The sequence below is a fragment of the Meles meles genome, chromosome 11 (genome assembly GCF_922984935.1).
Source record: "Meles meles chromosome 11, mMelMel3.1 paternal haplotype, whole genome shotgun sequence".
NCBI classification, from domain to species: domain Eukaryota; kingdom Metazoa; phylum Chordata; class Mammalia; order Carnivora; family Mustelidae; genus Meles; species Meles meles.
Genome location: NC_060076.1, coordinates 37,813,932 through 37,828,566, shown reverse-complemented (window position 1 = coordinate 37,828,566; position 14,635 = coordinate 37,813,932). Strand labels below are relative to the sequence as shown.

Sequence of the window (14,635 nt, the reverse complement as noted above, 5' to 3'; positions counted from 1 at the left end):
CAATTGGGCTCCCTGCTCGACGGAAAGGCTGCTTCTCCCTCTCTCACTATGTCTGTCAAATAAATAAATAAAATCTTTAAAAAAAGAAAGAAAGAAAGAAGTCAGAGAAAGACAAATACTATCTCACTTCACCCATATGTGGAACTTAAGAAACAAATGGACAAAGAAAAGAGACAAACCAAAAACAGACTCTTAGATACAGAAAATAAACTGATAGTTACCAGAGGGGAGGTGGGTGGGTGGAATGGGTGAACAGGTGAAGGGGATTAAGAGAATACTTATGAGCACTGAGTAATGTAGAGAATTGTTCAACCAGTATATTGTACATCTGAAACTAATAATACTGTGTAATAACCATACTGGAATTTTAAAAAATAACCAGTTGCTTGACTAAGTTGATAGAGCCACAGGAATTCTAATCTAATTCAACACTTTGTGCTGGAAAAAGTGATGTCTAAAAGGGCTAAATGACTTGCAAAGCCAGCCACAGTAAGTGAATAGAGACAGAGCCAAAGACAAACCCTGAATCTTCAATCCAATTTCGATTACATGACACAGATCTGCAGTTTAGCTATATGGTTGCGGTCAAACTTTTATAAGAAGATAATAACATAGCTGCTATACCTGACTTTTCCAATCCTTTTGTTAAAAACATCACTGAGCTACGAATTTCACATGAGAATCATCAACAATCCAGACTGGCCATATATAGTCTCATGAGTTGACAAAACGATAGCCTTGGCAATGCACTTCTATCACAGACAGCTGACCAACGGATAGTTACCAGAGCAGCTGTTACATGCATCTGAAGCACAGAGACTACAAGGAGAATACAAAGGAGAAAATGCTTCAAAACCGTTTCACAGCACTCTTAAAATGTGACAATAGCTGTGGGTCACTAAAGAAACTGAGATACTCCTGGCATTCAGCAACAACAGAATGGTTTGTTTTAAGCAAAGATTCATTAAGGAGTTTACTAAAAGCACTGGGATATTAAGTCTAAAAGCCACAATGCCAGAAGAGTTGTAGCAAGCATTCCAAAAAGATTTTCCTTTTCACAAACAGTGGAAAGGCCCACGGTGGACTTTCTGGCCCTTCCGAATATGAGATTAGGGTACCCTCCCTCTATTCCCATAAAAATAACAACAACAACAACAACAACAACAATAACCCTCTAAATGGGAGGGAAAACAGGGCAGTGCACAGAGAGGAATCCAATCTATTTCTGGTGAATTAAATTCAACTCAACAAAAATTTCCTGAAAACTCTGTGTGAAGACACTGGGAATGAAAGACGTCGCTCTGCCTCAAAGACCTTACCAAATGATAAGGGAGGAACGAGGAGAATGGGGCTCACGGAAGTACACAAATAACCCAAGGCCAAAGAGAAGTGCTCTAAGAAAGGTTCCACTCAGGGCCATCGGCTCAAAGGCAAGATTTCGAGACTCAGAAAGGCTTCATGGGAGAAGTAGCACTAGAGAGAATCACTGAAGAAAAGGCAGAGATAAGGAGATGAAGGGTAGGAAAGTAGGTGAGCATTCGAACAACCAGGCGAGGCCAAACCCCGGTTTCATTGCAACCGCCGCCTCCTCTCGCGCTCGTTAGGCGTCCAGAGTGCCCTTTCCCGCGGGGCAGAGGCCTACCCCCACTCCTCCCCGGTTCTTCCCACCATTTCTCACCTCAGTGGCTTCGCAGTTTCCCCTCGGTCAACCCTGTCTGAGGACAGAAGACAATGCCGACAGGAGAGCCCCAAGTTGGCAGGCGTGCTGTCAACTCACCAGCTTTTGAGGCGCCGGCCTGGCTGCATCCCCATGGTAACGCCACCAAGCGCGGGTTCGAAAGCCCGCGCCGGCGCCCGCGCGCCAGCAGCCCCGCCTCATCCACCAATGGGCACCGAGGAAACTCCTTTACGTGCGAGTCCTTCTTCTCCAGAAGACCAATCAGAGATCCGAGGAAGCAGGGGCGTAACTCTCTAACTGCGTCTTTCAACCAATCGAACCGCTTGAGTGAAGATCTCGCGAGTTCCAAGTGAAAGTATGGCATCTTTGAGGCGGGTGGAGGGGCCTTCTGCCCTATCCTGTTGGTCGCTCTAAGCGCAACCGAACCTTCGGGATTGGTCGTCGTACTTCCCCCTTTCTGTTCAAGACCTGCCTCCTGCGGCCCTGGGCTTTGGGTGAGTAGTCTTAGAGAGGGCCTTTTGGGTGTTCTTCTCCACGGAGGAACTGAGCGTTGGAGCGATGGGAGTCTGCAACTGGATAATTTCCCGTCGCTGCACCGTCAAGGGTGGACGCACCAGGCTGTCACTGAGGCGTGGGCAGGCCAGGCCCCTCGCAGGACCTTAGTTTTCTTCTGTGCACAGGGAAAGGGGAGGGTTCTGTGGCTCTGAGCTTCCTGGCCCGCTTGCTGATGGTGAAGGGGTGGGACCTCGGAATTCCAGAGTTCCGAGTTTAGCCACCGGCGGCCTGTTTCACTTTGTTGTTACCTTTTATACCCTGTCTGCTTTCCAGAAGCGATTTTGTATGTTCTTTTTTTTTTTAAGATTTTATTTACTTGAATCACAAGTAGAGAGAGAGGAGGAAGCAGGCTCCCTGCTGAACAGAGAGCCCGATGGGGGTCTCGATCCCAAGACCCTGGGATCATGACCTGAGCCAAAGGCAGAGGCTTTAACCCACTGAGCCACCCAGGCGCCCCGAGATTTTGTATGTTCTAATGGCTTCATCTGTTGAACTGATAATATCTTGGCAATTATAGCAGTAGTTAAAAAAGAAAAATCACACGAATGTCCCACCACCTAAAACAAAACTTACTTTTCCTTTGCTGTGGCCTGGTTTGGCACCTATGTATTTGTTATTGTATCTCTGAAAGAAAGGAGAGAGGGAGAGAGAGAAAATAAACTGAATGCAATGAAATAGCCAATGTAAAACACTAATACAGCGTCGAGGTTAAAAGCAATGATGTTGGAAGTCAGGCAGAGCTGCTTTCCTTTTTCCTCTTTTGCAAAATCGTGTTAAAGACTCAAAAGGTTGTTGTGAAAATTAAGTAAAATAATGAAAGTAAAGCACGTGGCACAATGCCTCAAAAAATGGTACCTATTACCTTCATAATAGAAACAAACAAATATACTAGCTCACAAGGCCAGTAGACTTAACTGCAAGTACCCAATTTAGCTCAAAACTTGTCAGAGAAATAATAAAGGCAAACCATTTTTCAAAAGAGTGGAATTTCTTCCTAGTACTTATATTGAAATTTATCTTGTAGTATTTTATGCATAAGGAATATAATGGTGTGGTGAGCAGTTTTGCTGGAAATATGAAAAGCCATTTCTTGATTCAGCTATCAATAGAAGGTAAGAGCATGCCAGAAGCTTTCTGATGACCTTTGATGATAACAGGGGTGTAAGTGACTAATATATGCTCTGTACTTCTGATATGTCAGATCCTATGTATGTTTTTTTTTATTTTAAACTCTACAACAATCATGTAAAGTAGAAGTTACCCTCATTTTACAGATGAGGAGAATGAGCCTTAGAGAAGTATTTTGCTTAAAGTAATATAACTGTTGAATTAGGGAGCTGGGTCTTTCTCACTGCAAAGCTAGCCATACTTTTCCATGTTTTTACTCTCTGAAGGAGGATAAAATCCTTTGAATACCAGATGCACAGGCAGACTACCCAAGTGGAGGGAGGTGACTTGCAGAGGTATCTATGGTGGGAGCAAAATCTTACTCCAGTGGTTAATTTTCACCTTTGGAAATAAAGAGATGGAATGAGATGATCCCTGAGCATAATTCCATCCTTTCATTTACCTTGTGGGTAGTCAACAGCACTTCAAATTCATCTTTTCCCAAACAAATCATTAGCTTACTTTATACTCCCTATTCCACCAACTTCTCTAGTCACCCAAACCAAACAACCTCTCCCTCTTTCTTTCTCTCTCCCTCCCCCTCCCCCGCCCCTCTTCCTTGGACAATGAAACATTAGATACTGTTAGTTTTCTCTTTGAGATAGCTCTTAAATTCATCCTTCCTCTCCTTTCTCTGGGTCTCTGCCTTAATTTAACTTTGTATTATTTGTCATCTGGACTGTTGTCAACAAGCTTGTTAGTTTGTCTTCCTGCCTGCAATCTTCTAATTTATTCTCCACCTTCCCTGCTGCCCGAATGTCTTTTTTTTTTTAAGATTTTATTTTTATTATTTATTTGACACAGAGAGAGATACACACTGAAAGAGGGAACAGAAGTAGAGGGAGTGGGAGAGGGAGAAGCAGGCCTCCCGCCAAGCAGGGAGCCCGATGTGGGGCTTGATGCGGAGCTTGATTCCAGGACCCCGGGATCATGACCTGAGCTGAAGGCAGATGCTTAACAACTGAGCCAGAATATTTTTGTAAAATGTCAGTCTGACCATATTGCCAGCCCTGCCTAAAACCAGTCAAAAGCTACTCCTCATCGCCAAAGAATATAAACTAAACTTATCTTTGGAATGTCATTTTGTTCTTAAGGGTCTTTGCCCACACTCCTCCCTTTGCTTGGAATGCCCCTTGCCTGCACCTTTATTCTGCCTGGTGAATTCCTAGCCATCCATCAGGATCCTTATGGGGTGCCCCCTTGACCCAAAGATAGTCACTTTTTTTTTGCTTCCTTTCCATCTTACACATACCCCTATGGAGCTCAAAATAAACTGGCAACTTGTCTAAGTCCCTTCCACTTTCATGAGGCTGTGAACCCTTAGAAAGCTGGGGCTTTATAATAGCTTCATATCTACTTTTCAATCCTGTCACACTGCTTGTCAAGTGGGACACACTCAACAGATATTAGATGAGTAAGTAAATCCCTTCAGGCTCTAATATTAGAATTCCCCATGTTTGCTTTCTAGAATTGTACAGCAGATGGCACTAATAGGCCACTTAACAGATCCCCTTTATGAGGAATGATTTCTGTTCCAACCTTGTCTGACTTTGGCCTCATCCTAGAAGCCAATATTTATGCCATTACAGGTGAAATCTCCTGTTTCTGCCTTCAGCCAAATAGTAAAGATAGCAAGATGACTCAGCAGGTTGGTTTCTATGAGAAAAGAGAGTGGCAGATGTCCAGGAAAAGGTCCAATTGAGAAGGCATTTTCTTTGTTTCAGTTTATTCACAGTAGTTAGGAGCTTTCTCCTTTTCTTTTTTCTTTTTCTCTTTTTGTTGTTTTTATAAGAAGGAGCTTTATTCACAGATGGGCACCTCATTTCTGTTCAATCCTTTGCAAGGGAGGGAGTTGGAGAATCAGAAAAGGCCATTATGTGGGAAGAGAGGTTTCGGAAAACCGAGCAGTCAGAGCTGCTTGTTTGTAGGCAGGCAGAGTTGGCCTTCCTCCTCATGGTGGAGTGGCCTGGGCAACTTTCCTGGATACCAGCACGCTAAATTAGTTGCTTGTGTGCTTGTCCAAGGCTGGCATTTAAAGGTATTCCCAACACTGGAACCCCCAGGCTACCTGATATGGTTTTGAACATGTGATAGAGGTTCCTTCTTCCCAGAGAAAAAGCAGAGGACGCAGAGACTCTCTTATCAGATAGGCAAAGTTTCGGGGCCTCAGGCTATACTTTACCTCTCCAGGGTCAACTCTGGTCACCAGGACCTTCACCTACACACCCTCCCTCCTTCCTCTGCCCCAACTAAAACCGGTCCTATGGAAAGGATTCCAGCCAGGTACCTTAAAAATCCTCAATGCAAATATAAATCAAAGAGTGGGAATTTTTAGAACTGGAAATAATTTTATAAATTATTTGCATGTCCTCTCTCCGGACCATTTGTGCCCTAAGGTCTGCGTTTTCACCTTAAGCAGAACTGAGGAAGGGGGAAAAATATACACTTTGAAGTTAGGCTTACTTGGATTCAAATCTTGCCATTCACAGGCCGGCTGTGCTCTTGGGTTAGTATTTTAACCTTTTTGAGTCCTAGTTTCCTCATCCAAAACTGGAGACGATCCTGCTTATGATGAAGATTTGTCTTGAGCATTTAAAATACACAGGTGAAGAACCTGGCACAGTGTAGCTGTCCCAGTGGGGACGCTTCATTGATAACATGGTGACGTGAAACCATTTCTGCAAAAGGGATTTTAGATTATAAGGAACATACTGAGAGGATTTGGGGAGGTCGTTCTGTATCTAAAGGTATATTTGTGAGGGCTTTGGGGGCTGAGCTATGCTTGCAGTTGCACACTGATTAATTTGATGAAAACACTGGAACACAACATATCAGTACAGCCATTTATCTGTGAATTATTTTTTGGCACCTAGGTTCTGAATCTCCTAAGCTGTAAGGGAAATGTATATTTAGAGAAAGGCAAGAGCACTTTTCCTTAGCTTCTGGAACCTTCTGATGACATTGAGGAGTTTTTTTGTTCAGGGTTGTTGTTTTTTTTTTTAACCACCTAAGGCACTTTGCCACTTTTCTGAAGTGTGAATTGCCTGCTGTCAGCCTGGAGTTCTCATCTCTGCAATCCTGGCTGCAAGCACATTTGCATATTGGATGCTGTGTTCTTTAACCCCCTGAGGTTTGAATCCACTTGGAGCGTGCGTGATGTGTGTCTGTGTGTGTGTATGTGTGTGTTTCTCTATAAGCTGGCTCCTTTCAAACCCCAGGACAGTTTCACTCGTTGGTCTCCAGAAAAACAGAAAACCTACAACAATAGCTCCATTGACTTTTATGTAAATGGCACTCTTCAGGAAAACACTGGGCTGTTTCCCAAAATCCCAGAACGTACCCTGAGCATTTGTTTGAGTGGGATGTGGGGAGAGTGTTCTGTTGAGTCCATGAACATCTGTTGCAAGCTGCTGTGCTGGGTCCCAAGGAGACAGAGTGCGTAGTCTGGCTCTTCCCTGCCAAAGGTACAGACTGAGACTTACCAGACTAGGTATTGGGCTTGTGCTGGCTTTGTACTGTGTCCACTTGGCTAAGCTGGAACTGTGTTTCCCAGGATTCCCTTCCTATAGGGTTCCAAGTTAGGGTCAACCTCGGGAAAATTGTGTGCAAGATTTGGAAAGCTGAAGTGAAGTAGCAGCCAGCACACTGTGAAGGACAGAACAGGATACCAAGCATGTGCAGTGCCTCCCTTTGGATGCTGATGGGCTGGTTCACCTTATTGGTGACAGGTAAAGCACCCAGGCCTGCAGCTCCGCAACTCCAGCTGAATCTCCTCCTGCAGATAATCCGGGTGATGGGCCAGATGAACATTTAGCTGTATGGCAAAGGGCTCCAGCTCCTTGAAGTTACCCACGCTAATGAGCTAGGAGATGGTCAAAGGAAGTCACAGGTTTTGGTTTGTCCTCAGGAGTTCTACTTGTCTTCATAGGATCTGGTTTGTCTTCACAAATTCCAGTTTCCTTGCTCTCCTCCACTTCGCATCCAGCCTCCCTTCCCCCTTGCTGGCCTTGCTGAAATATAGAGACTTCAGCCTCTGCACTTCAGGTGCAGAGGTGACAGATTTGCATGGATTTCTCCATCAACTTCCATAACTGCACAAGATCTAATCCCTACACTAACTCTTTAATTTTCTCATAGTGTTCTACTCCGATCAAAGCCTGCAGAAGTTTATTCAAGCCATGTTAAAGGCCCAGAAGATGGAATGATTAGAAGCCAAAAAGCTTCACAAAAGAGCTTTCTTCTGTGCTGCTTTTGAAAACATGAGTAGGAACTAATGTGTATGGGGGAAGGGGAGAGATTCTAAAGAACAGCTGGCTCAAGCCAAAGGGTAGATAGGAGTTTTGCCTTTCTAGAACAGCTGTCCTCTCCATGGGTCCTCAGCATAGAGAGAAAGTGGACATCTGATCCTAGCTCATGATTCTAGCTCTTCTGGTTCCATTGAGACGAACTATTGGTTCGTCTGGTTCTTAGATGTGGTTATCCCTATGCATTGGTACCTACTGAGATACATTTTTGCTAAATATGCCCTTGTCACTACCCTAAGGTTCTCCCCTCATGGGAAAATATTGGCCTGCTCCCCTCTTTCCAGTGGTTCCACATAGCCACCCCTCAGGCCTGTTTTTCTTGGTCCCCCATCCAGGTATTTTTGTTTCCCCATGGTGTATGGGTGATGGCAATGGTGTACAGCTCTGGGGCTTCCTGTCCCAGGCAGGGCACTGCCCTCTAGTCTTAGACCCCTAAGCTTATCTAGGGATTCCAGCATTCATTCCATGAGACTCTACACAAAGCAGGAACAATGTTCGCCTCATCTGGAACTTGCTAATACTTAATGAGCATTTTGATAGGAGGGCAGGGGATCAGGGACCTGTTTTTACCTGAACCAGAACCAGTAATTTGAAATCTCTGTCTGCCAGTTCTGTGGTGACAGGGTGCTGCTTTCTGGTTTCCAGAATGGGGAAAGTTCTTGGCATAAATAGGGAGACCAGGAAACTAGAATATAATGTTTTAAAAAGCCTGCTACTAGGGCATCTGGGTGGCTCAGTCGGTTAAGTGTCTGCCTTCCACTCAGGTCATGATCTCAGGGTCCTAGGATTGAGCCCCACGTGGGGCTCCCTGCTCAGTGGGGAGTCTGCTTCCTCTCCCCTCCCCTCCTTGCTCAGGCTTACATGCTCTCTCTTTCGCTCTCTCAAATAAATAAATAAATAAATACATTTTTTAAAAGGCCTGTTACCAATTTACATGTGAATTTTTAAACAGGATTGTGTTATACATTTTACGCTGAACCAAACTTTTTTCACTTGTCTGAAAGTATATCTGAAAATCTTTTAAAAGCAGCACATTTGGCTCTACCTTATTTTTTTTTTTAAGAATTTATTTATTTATTTGACAGACAGAGATCACAAGTAGGCAGAGAGGCAGGCAAAGAGAGAGGAGGAAGCAGGCTCCCTGCCAGGCAGAGAGCCTGATGTGGGGCTCGATCCCAGGACCCTGGGATCATGACCTGAGCCGAAGGCAGAGGCTTTAACCCACTGAGCCACCCAGGTGCCCCTCTACCTTATTTTTTTTTTTTAATATTTTTTATTTATTTGACAGAGAGAAATCACAACTAGGCAGAGAGGCAGGCAGAGAGAGAGAGGAGGAAGCAGGCTCCCCGCAGAGCAGAGAGCCCGATGTGGGGCTCGATCCCAGGACTCTGGGACCATGACCTGAGCTGAAGGCAGAGGCTTTAACCCACTGAGCCACCCAGGCGCCCCTCTACCTTATTTTTAAAAAAGATTTTATTTATTTGAGAGAGAGAGAGTGAGAGAGCAGGAGGGAGGGTCAGAGAGTGAGAAGTAGGCTCCCTGCTGAGGGATTTTTCCCCCCGGACCCTGGACCATGACCTGAGCAGAAGGCAGATGCTCAACCAACGGAGCCACCCAGGGGCCCCCAGGCTCATCTTGATTGAAAAACAGCAAGGGAAAAAAAAAAAAAAAAAAAAAAAGAAAAACAGCAAGGGAGCCATGGAGACAATCACCTCCAGCTCTAGCCGTGCATCAGCTCTGCTATCTGTCCACCAGTGCCTCTTTGGCCTTCGAATCTTGCAGGTGAGGCCCAACTGATTTGAATCTTTTCCTGCCTGGCCCACTGTCCTAGGCTTCTGCTACATTTGAGACACCTGATTTTCTTTCAGCCTTGCCATCCCACCTCGGGGCCTTTGCCCATACTGTCCCCTCCACCTGGGACACACTTTCTCCCTCCTTCCCATTGCCAACTTATCTTTTATTCATCCTTACTTCTCTGCTCAAAAATCTCTTATTCCAGGAAGCCTTCCTTGATCCCTCAGACAAGGTCAGGTTACCAATCGCACATTTTTCCTTTGTAGCACATTCCTTATTGGCGATTATTTTTTAATCTGCTTAATTATTTTATTAAAATCTGCCTCTTCCAGGGCACCTGGGTGGTGCAGTTGGTTAAGTGTCCAACTCTTGGTTTCAGCTTAGGTCATGATCTCAGGGTTGTGGGATCAAGCCCCAGGATGTGATCTGAGCTCAGCATGGCATCTGCTTAAGATTCTTCCCCCTTCCTACCCCCTGCTAGCTCAGCACACGCTCGCTCTCTCTCAAATAATAAATAAATCTTTATTAAAAATCTGTCTCTTCCATTAGAATATAAACTGCTTAAGAGCAAAGGCCTAGCACAGTACTTATTACATAGTCAGTACTCAATAAATACTTGTTGACTGAACCAATGACATTTTCTTTAGCAAGGCTTACATAAGAGATCTTCCATATTCTTTGTTACCTTGATGACATGCCCCCTTCAGATGATGCATTGTTTTTTCACTGCTGCAGATATTCCTACTCTTCTCCCTTTCTGTCTTTTGGTGGTGGTGGTGGTCTTTTCTGAAGTGGAAAGAAAAGTAACTGAAATGGAAAGAAGTAACCACTTCTCACTGGATGTGAAAGAGTCACCTGGGTGGCTCAGTCGGTTAAGCATCCGCCTTCAGCTCAGGTCATGATCTCAGTGTCCTGGGATCGAGTCCCATATCGGGCTCTCTGCTCACAGGGAGCTTGCTTCTCCCTCTCCCTCTGCTCGTGCTCTCTCGCTATCTCTCTCTCAAATAAATAAAATCTTTAAAAAACAAAAAGTAACTAAAATGAAAAAGACTAAAAAATTTCGGTCTTTACTGAATTGCTGATTGTAAAATTAATAAATGTTCTCTGTGAACTTCCAAACAATATGGAGTATAGGGACTAGCAAGTGAAAGTCTTGCCATAATCTCATCCTCCAGAAAATACTGTTAATGATGTGTATCCTTCCAGACATTTTCCTATGCCTATTGAAACCTACTGGGTGCTTATTAGAAGCCAGGCACTGTTCGAAAGCTTTACAAAACTTAACTTTACAACTTAACTTTACAAAATTTAAGTCATGTGATCCTCACAGCAACCCTTTCAGGTAGAACTGTTACTATCATGTCTCACAGCAGAGGAAACAGGCTTAGGAGCTAATCACACAGTGAGTAAGTGGCAAAGTCAGAACTTAAGCCTAGGTTGCAGAGTCACACTCTTGACCGCTATGCTAGTGTGCTTCTCACTGGGTGGTAAAGAGACTTACTACTGTGTGTGCTTTTTTGTACTTTGAATTTTGTATCATGTGAATGTATAACATTCTAAAACATGGATAAAAGACTAAAAAATCAATAACGAAAGTGTTTTTAGTACACCAAGCTCCCTTTCCTAAGTGACCCCTCAAGCCATCAGAAACCCCATCGTTGGAGTCTCTGTCCCTTAGACTCAGGCTGGAGGCTGAGGGAAATGGGACCATGGGTTTGAGGATGACGTTCTTCATCTCACCCATTCCCAGCATCTCTCCAGGTTCAGTGGGTTTGCCTCCGAGGACCTCTGGTCTCCTAAGACACACTCATCAGCCCTGAGCAGTAGAGGGCAGGGTCCTACCATCACTCAAATCAGTCCCTGATTCCTGGTTTCCCCACACTGGTCCTTGGAATGCTGCCTTTTTCTGTAGTTGATGAGGTCACCATTAGCTGATCTGTGCTACTCCCCAGCACCAGAGGCTGCCTCCAGGATGGATCCTCCTTGGTTTTGTTTTGTTTTGTTTTGCTTTTAAAGATTTTATTTATATGACAGAGAGAGATCACAAGCAGGCAGAGAGGCAGGCAGAGAGAGAGGGGGAAGCAGGCTACCCACTGAGTGGGGAGCCTGATACAGAGCTTGGTCCTAGGGCCCTGAGATCACGACCCGAGCCAAAGGCAGAGGCTCAACCCACTGAGCCACCCAGGTGCCCTGATCTTCCTGTTTTGTGTAACCTCCTAATGTCTCCCATCTTCTTCTTTAAGTCCTCAGATAGACCATGGCCTTGAGAGCGTGTGGCTTGATCATCTTCCGAAGATGCCTCATTCCCACAGTGGACAAACCTGCAATTGAGTTTCTACTGCTGCAGGCATCAAATGGCATTCATCACTGGACTCCTCCCAAAGGTGCAAGGCAGAGGGGTTGGCTTTCAAGAAAGTGCCAAGCATTGCTTGGAAAGCTACCCTGTCAGGCCCTCCATAAAGCTTACATCCCAGTGACTGTGCAAGAGGAGGGGATAGGGTGGGCAGGAGCTTTTGATCCTTTCTGACATACATGGTCTCCATGCCAGGTCATAACTGGAAATACAACTCTGAATCCCCGGGCAGAGGCAGCATATACGCATATACGTGTGTGTGTGTGTGTGTGTGTGTGTGTGTGTGTGTGTGTTTCACTGGAGTGCAGCCTTTGTGGTAAATGGCTGGGTAGGAGAAAAGGCCTTGACCTTGGGGTCAAGTCATTACTGGATTACAGGTCAGGAGCCCGGAATGAGCAAGCCATTGAGAAGGGAGCAGGACTCTAAAGGGGAGTGCCGTGGGAGAGGGGTGAACAAGGATCCAGCATTGGAGGAAAATAAGGAAAGGGGAACAGGAAATAGACTTTGCACATTTGCGTTTTACTAAAGAGAAATAAGGTGAAAGAGAGGGCCAGAAGTGTCACAAATACTATGAATAGGATTGTTCACACTTGTCTCCTGATCGCCAAAGTCATATTGCATAGTGCCTCTCACTGAAAGATTTCAAAGGACCTCTCTAGATTTTGTCCTGCTTGGGCCTGGAAAGAGGTTATCAAGTTCACACTGCTGGGTAGAATGGAGCACAGATGCTGTTGGGAAGGGCATGTTCACAGAATCCGCACATTTCTGAGGGCAGATGGGGCGTCAGGATCAGTGTCACCTCTCCCCACCAAAACCCCTTTCTCCCCGCCCCCCATGCAGTACCTTCCTGGCTTTGTGCACACCACTACATGAGGTGCTGTACAGAGAAAATTCCCCAGAAGCCAGGAACTAGGTTAGGTTTTTAAGTCCTGACTCCTGGTTGCTTTCTGTGGGAGCTTTACAGCAGCCCCTCTGGCTCAGGGCACTGCTATGAGAACCCTGAGAAGGAGGAGAGCTAGGATATAGGCCTGTCCCTGAACCAAGAAGGGAAGAGCTAACAATTCCTGCTCCCCAGGAGCTCCTGAACCAGGAGGCCCCCAGAACTCACTGGAACCATGTGTTGACAGATGCTGCCAGACCCCTCCCTGTCCTTCTTGGCCCCTTCAGGCAGGCTGAGAATTTGCAGGGAGGGCCTAGAGGCAAAACTGTGGGCTGCTCCCAGTCTGCAGAGCTTCAGGCTCTCCTAGAACAGTTTCCTGGCAGCTGTCTCCTTGGGTTTGGGTCTTGCCAACAAATTTTCTTAGAACTGGCTCTCAGCTTGTGTCCTTAGTCTGAGTTCCCATCAGGAATTTCCCTGTGAAACTGGAATCTGGCCTTGCTCAGTTACAAAGATGAAAACAATTTGGAAAAGCCTTGATAGCTACTTGGAAACAGCTGCCGGTGCCGCAGTGCAGGGCTTGGAGCCTGTCTGTTGGCCCTGGGACTTCGGGGACCAACTAAGACAGTGTTAAGTCCTCACTGCAGATTGTAGGCAAAGTGCTCCCTCTTCGGCCAACTTCTGTCTGCCAAGAAGGGGCTGCTCCTCCTTCAGAAAATCAATTTAAGGTCTCCAGGGGAAAGGTCTCCCTGAGAACATGGGATGAGAGCTCCAAAGGATAAGAAAGCGAAGGTCTGAGGGAGGCCATCTCTCTCACCACTGAAGAGCCATCTTCTAGACCAGACTTGCCAAACACATGGTCTGTTTAACTCTCTGCAGAGAAGATGGGGTGCAGAGGAGGAATTGTCCAGACACTACCCGCTCTGTGCCCCACTCCTGGGCGTGTTAGGATATCGCCCATCTCTAGGCCCCCTTTAGCCTAGCAACATCTAGAAAAGTCAACAAAGACCCCATCTTTAAATCATCAGACCTGAAAATTCCACCTTTGCTGAAGATTATCTCTTGCTCCTTTTCCTCTTGTTTCCTAACCAGGCCATGTGGAACCAGGAGAGAATGACTTGGAAACAGCCTTGCGGGAGACTCAGGAGGAAGCGGGCATAGCGGCAGACCAGCTGACAATCATTGAGGGCTTCAGAAGGGAGCTCAGATATGTGGCCTGGGAGAAGCCGAAAACGGTCATCTACTGGCTGGCCGAGGTGAAGGACTATAATGTGGAGATCCGACTCTCCCGAGAGCACCAAGCCTACCGCTGGTTGGGGCTGGACGAGGCCTGCCAGTTGGCTCAGTTCAAGGAGATGAAGGCAGCCCTCCAAGAAGGACACCGGTTTCTCTGCTCCACAGCATCCTGAGCTGACCAGAGCCGAGTCATTTACCTCAGGAGGATCCTTGAGGGCCTCCCGAGATGAACACTATCAGCTCTGGGGAAGGTTGTGTGGGTCTTGGGCTCAGTGTAGCAAAGAACAGATCGCTGAGTAAAATCAGCTGAGAACTCTCAGAGGAGAGCAAACAAAAGCCTCAGCTGGGTGCAAAGAAGGCAAATGAGAAGTTTAAAAAAAGAAAAAAGTCTAGGCGCTATAATGCGTTCTTGTATTTTATAAATAAACTTCAGGCAGCTTATCTGTCCCTCTCACCTGTTGTCTTTATTTCTTGGACTCTTGCCTGTGGTGGGGAGAAAGAGTGAAATGGAGCTCTGACCTTAGCCAGCAGGAATCCTGTGTCCACACACTGTGCCCCAGAGAAGCTAATGGAAGAAGTCAGGGAGGATCAAGCAAACACTGCCAGGGTGGTTCTCCTGCCTGTGGAATCCAAGCACTCTGACCCTAGCCCGCCAGTGTCCCTGCAACTTT

The 14,635-nt window shown here is 45.9% G+C and overlaps 2 protein-coding genes across 3 annotated transcripts in view; one reads left to right on the top strand and one right to left on the bottom strand.

The window, feature by feature from the left end:
* Positions 1 to 1,783, bottom strand: part of KIF24 (kinesin family member 24) — a 78,196-nt gene extending 76,413 nt beyond the window's left edge. Inside the window, exon 1 of the mRNA XM_046022517.1 lies at positions 1,679 to 1,783. The gene's annotated coding sequence lies outside the window, so the exon portion shown is untranslated. The remainder of the gene's footprint in view (positions 1 to 1,678) is intronic.
* Positions 1,784 to 2,041: 258 nt separating this feature from the next.
* NUDT2 (nudix hydrolase 2) lies at positions 2,042 to 14,418 on the top strand. Of its 2 annotated transcripts, none has more exons than XM_046021680.1 (3): positions 2,042 to 2,172; positions 11,742 to 11,882; positions 13,821 to 14,418. In XM_046021680.1, exons 2-3 carry the CDS (start codon positions 11,756 to 11,758, stop codon positions 14,135 to 14,137), a joined length of 444 nt encoding a protein of 147 aa, XP_045877636.1. In that variant the 5' UTR covers positions 2,042 to 2,172; positions 11,742 to 11,755; the 3' UTR covers positions 14,138 to 14,418. The 2 variants fall into 2 exon arrangements, with proteins under 2 accessions (XP_045877636.1, XP_045877637.1); XM_046021681.1 differs by lacking the exon at positions 2,042 to 2,172 and adding an exon at positions 3,326 to 3,345.
* Positions 14,419 to 14,635: the final 217 nt, after the last annotated feature.

Excerpts from the sequence above, each read along its gene's own strand:
- NUDT2 (XM_046021680.1), top strand. The coding sequence starts at position 11,756 with ATGGCCTTGAGAGCGTGTGGCTTGATCATCTTCCGAAGATGCCTCATT. Across the intron at positions 11,883-13,820 it reads TCACTGGACTCCTCCCAAAG|GCCATGTGGAACCAGGAGAG; the intron begins GTGCAAGGCAGA and ends TTTCCTAACCAG.